At 41.9% G+C, this 10,753-nt stretch overlaps 1 protein-coding gene across 1 annotated transcript; it reads left to right on the top strand.

Annotated features, from left to right (window-relative positions):
• Positions 1–560: 560 nt before the first annotated feature.
• Positions 561–9,786, top strand: LOC113409476 (RNA polymerase-associated protein CTR9 homolog; the record flags this gene model as incomplete). Its single annotated transcript, XM_026663428.1, has 6 exons — positions 561–743; positions 2,264–2,362; positions 4,191–4,430; positions 5,041–5,158; positions 6,472–6,561; positions 9,638–9,786. Coding segments are annotated over exons 1-6 (741 nt in total), but the record flags the coding sequence as incomplete, so codon positions are not given.
• Positions 9,787–10,753: the final 967 nt, after the last annotated feature.

The following is a 10,753-nucleotide window of genomic DNA, read 5'->3' as shown; positions in this document are numbered from 1 at the left end:
AGCTTTGGCTGGTTTGTCTTACGCCGCTTGCCTGAGGGAAATAAGTGATACCAGCAACGGACTTTTGTCACTACAACTGAATTGACACCAAGGGCACTTCCCGGTAGCGATATGCCCGGAAAGATACGAATTACCCACAACCACACTAACGTTACCACCCGGGCACAAGTTTCCACTGGAGACCGGGCCTGGCACGATTTCGCACTCAGTGGTGGCGGAGACTGACACCGTTTCCCACACGGCGGCCTGCCCCTGTCCACGGCGCTAAGCCAGGCTGCTGCCCACGATGCCGTTTCCCACCGCGGCCAGGCCCGTCGAGGGGCCAGGGGGCGACACCCCATTAGCGTGGCCTCCCCTCGAGCGGGCGCTGCTCGCGAGGAAACGGCGGGCGCGCCAGGACGGGGGCTAAGGGGGGCTTCGCAGCTGGCGGAGGGGCGTTGTTTCAATGTCACCGGGTTGGACTGGCTGCGGCCCCGGGGCTGGGGGGCGGGGTCTTGGGGGAGGCGGGCTGAAGTTGGGCCGTTTTCGCCGGAGCCCTTCCGGGGTCAAAGGGCGTGTTTGTGACGGGCGTTGGGTGCGCGGGGCGACGGGAGCCGAGTGAGGCGGAGGCTGCCGGCCGCCCCGGAGCTCGCAGCGGCGGAGCAGCACCAGCACCACCAGGCTGAAGCGGTCCGGCTGGGGCCAGCGCCAGCAGCACCATGTCGCGCGGCTCGATCGAGATCCCCCTCCGGGACACTGACGAGGTGAGGGGGACGCGGCGGCGGCCCCGGGCCTGGTTCCTTCCCCCTCCCGTCCCCTGGCAGTGGTCGGGGGCCCCGGGGCTGTGCGGGGGGCCCCAGGAGTGAGTGAGTGAGTGTAGTGTGTGGTGGCCTCATAACTCTGACCCCCCCCCCCCCATACACACACACACCCACACCCACGGGCCTTGTGAGCCGTCCTCACTCCGCTGAACTCCCCCCCGGCCTGTCGCTCCCCCCTTGGGGTCCAGCGGAATTGTGCCTGGCCGGTTTTCATGGGGAGGAATAGCAGCTGTTAGGAAATGCAGCCCCGGGGCCTCGGCCGGCCGCACGTTGTGGTGGTTGTTTTCACACACGCACCACAAGGAAGAGAATGATGGCCTAGGTCCCCCAAGATAACCTTCAATAAGAAAAGTGTAAGCCTCTTACAAAAACACTAAGGTGCTTAGTTCAAACTCCTTTGATGACTAGTAACTTTCATTTGCCCATGTGCTGTCCAGCTGTAGCATGGAATAGTTAAACTTCATGTTGTCTATGTACAAAGTCACACCAGCTTAGCTAAAAGTGTGTTTTAAAGTCAGCTTAGTTAAATCGGTGGAAAACCTTGTGTGGACACTCCTAATTCAGTTTAAAGCTGATTTATATCAAGTTAAGTTATGGGGGTTCCTTGCCAACATAAACTAAACTGACAATAGGGATATATAGATTTAAGAGTGCCACACAGGTGTTTACACGAGTATAATTAAATCAATTTAAAACTGATATTGGTTCAAAACTTGTATGAAGATGAGTTATTAAAGTGGTGAAGCAGTTATATTCTGTTACTAGATACCTCTTACACATACTTGTTTAAAAAAATCTTTCACTGCAATTAGCTGTTACTATGTTTGAAACTTGCCATCTTATCCACTGGACCAACCTTCCTTTCATATGTCTGTATTCTGGATCATAACCTCTTTGAGAGAGACTCATTTTATGTCTTCTACATTGCTGAGCACATTGTCAGTGTTGTATAAATAATAGGACAGATTTATTCTTTTCTCCCTTTGCCCATAGACTGCAAAAAAATGGATTATATTCTGTTCTCTGAAATATGTTCAGTTTCTGTTGACCGCCGTGGCCATTAGTGCTCTGAGGGCAGTATTTGCTCCCAATCCCATAGATATTTACTTTCTATGTTGTTCGGGGGTAGGGTGACCAGATGTCCCGATTTTATAGGGACAGTCTTGATTTTTGGGTCTTTTTCTTATAGAGGCTCCTATTACCCCCTCACCCCCGTCCCGATTTTTCACACTTGCTGTCTGGTCACCCTATTTGGAGGGTGGTGGTGGGGAAAACCTCTTCAAGTGGACAATCCAGACTCTTGTAGGTTGTCTAATCTAATTTCTGGCATGCTGGAGAGAGTGAGGATTAGGGTTTCTGTTGAGTTTCTATTATAAATATTGTAAATATCTACTTTTTTAAAGTTCCATTTAAAGTCTATAACATGAGTTAACACTTAACATGAATATTATTGTTGCTTTTAGGTCATTGAGCTTGACTTCGATCAGTTACCGGAGGGGGATGAAGTTATAAGTATCCTGAAACAGGAACATACTCAGCTGCACATATGGATTGCCTTAGCGGTCAGTATTTATGCAAATAAATTAATTTCTACTATATTGCATTTGTTAGCAGAAGAAATTAAATTCTTCTTCTAGGTCACTAATTCTGGGCTTGATATTTCTTACATCAATTTTGATATTGCAGATATCAATAGAGGTTCTACAACTTGAGGTTTGTAATTAAATGATACCATTTTTGGCTGCTTCTATTACTATATTTAAAAACTGCACACTTCATTCATTTTGTTTTAACTTCGGTATTTCAAAATAAAAAACATTGTCCTGATAAAAGGGTGTTCAAATATAGTGGGAAAAATACATTGGTGACTTGAGAAAAATAAAATTGTCTCTTTGATTGTGCTTATTAAAAAATCCCTCTCAATTTAGTAACACAGAAGTTACTACCTAGGCTATGCATCATAATGAGGCAAGATCAGTGCTAGCAATATTCACGTAACTACCATATCAAGTTTATGCTGTCCGGAAGGGAGATCTGAACAGTTCCCAGGGAAGTGCTTTGATAAATAAGAAAAGAGTGAATGGAGGGAAAATGGCCATAAAAGCCTATGACTGTGAAAAGAATCAACAACATAGAATTTTAGGATTGAATGGTCTGAACTCTTTCCTTGTAATGTTCAACTTCTGTATGCTTTGGCTAAATTTCCAAAGGTGTTTTCCAAAAGTATGTAGTGTGTTTTAGAACACTGTAAATGTAAGATGTTATATCGCATTTGGCAATCCAGTTTAGATATAGCTTTTTCCATGGTTGCATAACCAAATATGTCTCTATTCTATTTTAATAGAAGAAACCTTATTGCTTCCTAGAATAATTATTTCACTTCCTTCTCATAAATAAAATTAACCCTCCCCTTTTATGTGCTATTTCAATTTTGAATGTGTAAAACTCTTGTCTGATGTTTATACTGTCTTGGTGTACTGATATTTAGCAGTGTAAGTATAGTTGAAATTTGGTATCCTGGACATTTTCTGTGTAAACTAAAATTCCATTTTGATTAAAAGACCTTACTTGCTGTAACTGACATGAATGTTTGGTTACTGTATTCTTCCTAATGTATAACCTGTTGGGGGAGGAGAGAGAGAGAGAGAGAATGAGCGAATGAATGACTGAAATTGGAATGATTACAACCTGACTGGTAGGATGCTCACTTCTGTACCAGAAGGTTGTGGGGTTGAAGTCCTACATGAGGATGCTCACCCTCTTCTGACTACCATACACTACTAGTAGGTTCTGTAGTCTCAGACGTGTTGCATTGCAGGCAGGCTTCAAACTGACTTTTTTTGTTTTGCTTAGTCTCTGGTTGTCCAGTTGAACACTTAAGGATCCCAGAGCTATTTTGGACAGGAGTAGCAGATCACTTGTGTACTGTCCAACAATTTCATCTTTGAATAATTTTTCGTGTGAGTGTTTGAATGAATGAATGAATTATTGTGGGCAGCAGAGCACCTGCTCTAACAACCGCGGTACTTGTGTGTGTAATTAATCAGTGGAAAGATTTTGTACTAAGAAAAAGTACTCAAGGAGCTATATTGAAACATGTTACATTAGTACACCTCTACCTCGATATAATGCTGTCCTCGGGAGCCAAAAAATCTTACCGCATTATAGGTGAAACTGCGCTATATTGAACTTGCTTTGATCCGCTGGAGTGTGCAGCCCTGCCCCCCCGGAGCACTGCTTTACCGCGTTATATCAGAATTCGTGTTATATCGGGTTGCGTTATATTGGGGTAGAGGTGTATGTAAGTGAATATCTGCAGTGTAACTGGAAAAAAATATCATGGTGGAATAGCTATAAATGTAGTATTTAAAATGTTGTTTGCTTTTATAGTTGGAATATTACAAACAAGGAAAAACAGAAGATTTTGTGAAACTGTTGGAAGCTGCACGAATAGATGGTAACTTGGATTATAGGGACCATGAAAAAGATCAGATGACATGCTTGGATACTCTGGCAGCATACTATGTACAGCAGGCACGGAAGGAAAAGAATAAAGACAACAAGAAGGAGCTTATTACGCAAGCTACCCTGCTGTATACTATGGCTGACAAAATTATCATGTATGATCAGGTAAAAAAAGATTGTGTCCATTTATACAAAGAATCATCGCTATAAACTGTGTCATTAAACTTAGTTTGTAACTTTGTTATTGTATCCATATTCCAACTCTGGATTCAAAGTACATTTTTTGAAAGGAAGCAGATACCTAATTATTGTACCCTAAAGGGAAGGTAGCCACTGATGGGCAAGCCCTTACAACCTCATTAGTATGTGTTACACTACTGATTTCACAAATGTTTGGATTAAATTGGCACTTGTGTAGCACTGCCTAGAATAAAAGTGGTTCTAGCTCAAGCGTCTTGATGTAACTATGCCTGTGTGTTCCTTTTTTGTTGTTGGCCTAAACATTTTGCTCAATATACCTTCCTACTTTGGTGGTATGTGATTTGTAGAAATTAATTGTGGGAACCTACAGTCTCACCATTGGTATTGCCACAGGCCTTGATGCAGGAGAATCAAATTCATCATAAAATACCAAAATGAGGTTTAAAGTAGTATGTTAGCACTCTTTCCTTTAGTTTAATTTTTATAGCTTTTTTAAGAAAGACCCAAATACAAAATCGTAGTATTTGTATAAAAATGCAAAGAATAATATCTTAGAAATCTGTTTCTCATCTAGAATCACTTGTTGGGAAGAGCCTGCTTCTGTCTGCTGGAGGGTGATAAAATGGACCAGGCTGATGCCCAGTTTCATTTTGTGCTCAACCAGTCTCCAAATAATATTCCAGCCCTCCTTGGTAAGAATTTTGTGAATATCTCTGCAAAAACCCAGTCTCTCCATCTCCGTTTAGGACTTGTAGAAAATGCATGTTCTCAGTCTGTCCCAATTCTCGTAAGTAGAGACATATGTGGGCCTTGCCGTAAAGAAGGGAGATCTCTGTCTTGGGGTAATACACATTTAAGATTCTGAGATGGATTCAGGAAGTGCCTGCAGAAAGGAAAGCTGTGGTGTTGGGGGCACTGTCAACAACTGTATGCTAATGCCTGTGTGGTTATGTACATGTCCACCCTTGTTGTATGGCTTGATTCTGCAGATGTGCTACCTCTTCTTCCCCCTTTGTCTGGCTCTTATATGAAGCAACTCCCAGGTCAAAATATTTTAAATTGAGATTCCTCTGTGAGGGGTCATGTATGTTGAATATGTCTCTTATAGTGTATCAATTTAGTTTTTATCCCCTGAAATCAAGTCCTTGTTCCCCTTGATTCAGGGTTCCTACAGCCCTCCTTCTAGACTTCTGTATGAGTGTCCCCATAAGCTACCCCTCCATACGTCAGGAGTCTCACAGCCCTCCTACGGTCTGTGCTGATAATTCAGGTTGGCTGCACCACTCAGCTTTTGAGCTGGCCTCTTTAATCCTGTCCTTTCTCCCAGTGCTGTGAAAGGTCAGTAGGCTGAAGGGCCAACAGGCAGGTGCACAGTTCTACTTTCACTAGGCAAGTATGCCTCCTTCAAGCTGTCTGCTCACTCTCTCCTCCTTTGGCTCTCTGGAGGCTTCTCTTTTATTCCTAGGCCTGTGACTGATTTAGACTGATGTCATATGACCTACCCGATTTAGTCACATTTGGGGAGGAGAGCTGAGTGAGGCACAGGTGGGGCAGACCTTTTACTCTAAAAGGGGCCAGTCACCTGGGACAGTCCACCTTACTTACTAGTCTTTTCTTGCTGACACTAGCGGTGCTGTGTACTCTTATTGTGGTCAGAACACTTTCAGTAGTGAAGAGTCAGCAAGTAGTAACCCCTTCAGTCAGTATTCTAGAATGAAGCTTAGGGCAATTTTCATCTAAACTTCCTAACCAAGAAAGGAAAATGAAAGTTTATTTAAAAATTATTTTAAAACCTTACTTTTGTTTCCTGTTGCCCTTTATTAATTTTATTTTCTGAGATACTTGACACTTGTAGGCTCGGCATCAAGACCCACAAAGCAGTTATAATCAAATGAATGTTCCTGACCGCATCCAAGCCTTCACTAATTCCATTTATTCTGGCACTAACTAAAAAGGTCAAAATAGCAAACCTCTAGCAACTTCTGTAACTTGTTCGTTATAACAGGTAAAGCATGCATTTCGTTCAACAAGAAAGATTATAGAGGAGCCCTTGCCTACTACAAGAAAGCACTGCGAACGAACCCAGGTTGTCCAGGTAAGGCATAGAAAATCTTTGCTACTGAAGCGATCTTACTAAGTTGTTTAAACCTAAAACTGGTCCTTATAATTCCTGCAGTTAGAAAATGGGCTTTATTATAATTTCTTTTCTCCAATCCACGCTGTCACAAATTAAATTCTTATTCTTGTAGGACAGATCTGCTTTCTGCTGGCTCTGTAATAGCTGCTAACTAAGTAAATGACTAAGAGTATGTCTGCCGTATTGTTGTAGCCATGTTGGTCCCAGGATATTAGAGAGACAAGGTGGATCAGTGGTAATTTTGTTTTATTGGACAAGCTTTTGAGTTACACAGAGCTCTTCTTCAGGTCTGGAAAAGGTACTCAGTGTCATAGCTAAATATAATGCAGAACAGATTGTTTAGCATAGGTAGTTAACACATTATTGGGGCATTTAGTGCACTGGATGAGGTACGCATGTGGTGATGGGCATGTGTAGGATCCATGTATCTTGAAAGGTGTGGGGGTGGGTATTGGTCATCATAGCAGTGTAAATATGTGTGTTGCATCTGTTGGTGTGGTTTTGGTCTGTGAGGAGCTTGCTTCTGATAGTGAGGTTTAGTGGGTTGTTTGAAGGCCAGAAGAGGTAGTTTGGGAAAGATTTTTTTTTCAGGATGTGGTCCCCATTGAGTTTGGGTTGTGATTGTTTTATGATACCTCATGGGGGTTCCAGTGTGGAGTAGAAGGTGACAAATAGAGGTGTGAAGTTGGAGGATTTTTTTCCTGTATTGAAACAGGTTCTCTTGGGGTATTTGGGTGGCCTGTTCCATGGTGCGATGTACTTCTCTGGTGGAGTGTCCTTGTTTGATGAAGGCAGTCTTAAATGTGTTAGTTTATATCCCAGACTTACCACAGAATATGCTCCGAGGAGACTCCGAGTGCCTGTCTGTAGATAACAGATTTCTTGGTGTGTTTGGGGTGGTTACTGGCTCTGTGAAGATAAGTGCGATCTGTGGGTTTATTGTGTATAGTTGTCTGTAGGATGGATGGATGGATGGGGATGGTTGAAGTTGTGGTGGAAGTCTAGGTCCTCTGTCCTGAAGATGAAAATATCATCGATGTATCTCTAGTATATCATTGGTTTCATGGTGCATTTGTCCAGAAATTCTTCCGCTTGGTGTCCTATGAAGAAGCTGGCATGTTGAGGAGCCATCCTACTACCAGTGGCTGTTCCCATGGTTTGGTTGAAGTGTGTGTTTGTTGAATGTAAAATTGGTTTGGGTGAGGATCAAATGAATAAGTTTGGGGTAAATATCTGAGTATTGGCCATACTCTCGCTGGCTATGATTTGAGCTAGTGCGCACATCAAAAAGATCATAACTATGCCAGTGGGAGGGGCCAGCCACCTTGAGTATGTGCCTAGCATCTCAGACAAATATGTACTCGGGGTGACTAGTGACTCACACCAAAGTGGCTACACCCCATTTCTAGTATACTAGCTCAAGGAGAGCCGATGCAGGTATATTTCCTTGAGCTGAGATTTATGCTTCCAGTTCAAAGAGTAGACATACCTTAAGGAGACCAAGTTCAGAATAGTATTTCATGCATTTCTGACCAATAGATTTTAAAAAAGCCATTAAAGAAGTGCAGAAAGTACAAAAGGAATGTCCGAATAAAGACTATTGTTCAAAAAGGATTACAGAAACTAGCTCTAAGCTTTTTGAATATGAAGTTAGACAGAGGTAAATGGAGACCTCACAGAACTCTGAACAAAACAAATGATGTATGAGTCAAATTTATCTAAGATGTATCAAATGATACAAAAATATCTGATGAGCTGATCGTTCGTTGTATAGTATGGGATTTTTGTTACTAAAATTCTGCAGAAACTACCAGAGGCAGCAGAAGTTATATATGCAGTGTTTACAAGTTAAGAAAGTACTTGAAGAGGGTGTCACACATTCCTTTAAGAGAGGAATAAGTGTTATAAAACACTGAAAGATGGGGTACACCTACATGAGCTACTTGGCCATTTTCTGTCCTAAACATGAGTTATAACGAGGGCAGTGGTTCTCAAACTATTGTACTAGTGACCCCTTTCACATAGCAAGCCTCTGAGTGTGACCCCCCCCCTTCTGAATTAAAAACACTTGTTTATATATTTAACACCATTATAAATGCTGGAGGCAAAGCGAGGTTTGGGGTGGAGGCTGACAGCTTGCGACCCCCCCCCCATGTAATAATCTCACAACCCCTTGAGGGGTCCAGACCCCCAGTTTGAGAACCCCTGAATTAGGGCCACATGTAATCTTTGATTCTATAGCTGTGGATTAGCTGCAGAATCCACTCCTTGCTGCAGAGTTGTACTCAGAAATTGAAGTGCCTTTTTTTTTTTTTTTAAAAAAAAAAAGTTTCTATTGCTTACAAGGAAAACTTCTAAATGTGAAATGACTGTAAACAAATGTGGCTGTTTATTCCTGAGTCGGCAGGCAGCCTGAAACAATGTCTGTAGTGTGAACTGCTCCCTTTATGTTGAACTGTGTAAGAACTTTGATACGAATGGATGATGATTTAAGCAGCCTTTGTTAACCCTTTCACTTCTAATCATTTTAGAAGAAACACCTTGCTTAATTGCTTATCCCACAATCCCAAACCATCTCATACCCTTGCCGAGGTACCAAAACTGTCCCCTTTCTAGCTGATCAAACCTCCAGCTTTCCTGCTTGGCAATTCTGTAATACTGTTCTTTCTAAATGTCATTCTGCAGCACAATGAAAAATTATTAGGAATAGATTAAAAGTGATATTAAATATGTATAAATGTTACACTGACTGCACTAATCTTTCCTATTCCATTTAATGAAAAAAATTATCTGAAACTACTTCAAAAGTAGAAGCCTGCTCCACTGGAATAGAGTAGAAACCAGGGGCCTTACCACACTATTAATATCAGCTTTTCCACTGAGCACGGGGCCTTGTCTATAACCATCTCTAAATACATTGTGACTCAAGTAATAAAGATATCAATCCTGTATCAGCTCACTGTTTAGAGTAAAAAACATACACATAAAAAGTTTTGATTTTTGACATTCTGAATGACTTGCTTTTGTTTCCTAGCTGAGGTTCGATTAGGCATGGGCCATTGCTTCGTGAAACTGAACAAGTTGGAAAAAGCTCGTCTGGCATTCAGCAGGGCTCTGGAGCTCAATTCGAAATGTGTAGGGGCTTTGGTTGGATTGGCTGTTCTAGAGCTCAATAACAAAGAGGTGGGTGTGAGCTGGGATGGGAAGAATGTGAAGTGCTGTATTGGGTTTCTAGTTAAACAGTGAGCCTCACAACAGTCTGAAAATCATTTGTTTTTTTAATTTTATATATATTTAATAATCAATCACTGAATCACTTATTCTTATTCACTGAATCATGGTATTGCAATTCTGAATAGTTATGAAGAGTGCAAATTAAATAATGCTAATCTCTCGTGCGCTTATTAAATACAAGCAGCTCTAAGAAGTGATATGTACACTAAGTGATATGAATTCAAAACTATAGTGGTGTGTTAAATATATATGTGTATGTGTGTATTTATTTATTTAACATCGAATAATAAACTGTGCCCATGTACGCAGTCTGAGAACATTGCTAATGGTTTGAAATTTGTCCTTAATTGTGGAACTTTAATCAGTTCACCACCTTCAATAAGCAGCCCCTCTAAATACAAATAACTCTGCAACACATTGGCCAGTGTTGCATTCTTCCCTTACCCTCTTCTTTAAAGGCCAGACATTAAAAACAAGTCCTTTACCATCCTCTGAAAGTCTGCATATCTCAAGTAAAATTGGTCTGGTATAGAAGGACACTTTAGGGAGAATGCTATACGAGTAGCCCCCTCACCATTGTATCAAGGAGTAATCTACTGTCTGTGTCTCCACTGATTGCAGTTGTAGCAGAGTGTCTTGGTAAGAAAGGCAGTCTCTCAGGTGGCCTGATCCCAGGCTATTCAGACTTCGTAAGTCCAAACCAACACCTTAACATCTGTCTGAAGTTTGCATGTAACTAGTGTAGATTCAGGAGTACAGGTGTCACATGGAACTTGTCCACAGTAAAAGGTTTGACACTTTAACCATATTGGCAAAACCCTCCTGTGTTGATAAAAGAACAGGAGTACTTGTGGCACCTTAGAGACTAACAAATTTATTTGAGCATAAGCTTTCGTGGGCTACAGCCCACTTCTTC

The sequence above is a fragment of the Terrapene carolina genome, unplaced genomic scaffold, assembly GCF_002925995.2.
Source record: "Terrapene carolina triunguis isolate 2854851 unplaced genomic scaffold, T_m_triunguis-2.0 Scaffold33575, whole genome shotgun sequence".
Lineage (NCBI taxonomy): Eukaryota > Metazoa > Chordata > Testudines > Emydidae > Terrapene > Terrapene triunguis.
Note: the sequence above shows the minus strand (reverse complement) of the source record. Positions and strands in the feature narration are given on the sequence as shown.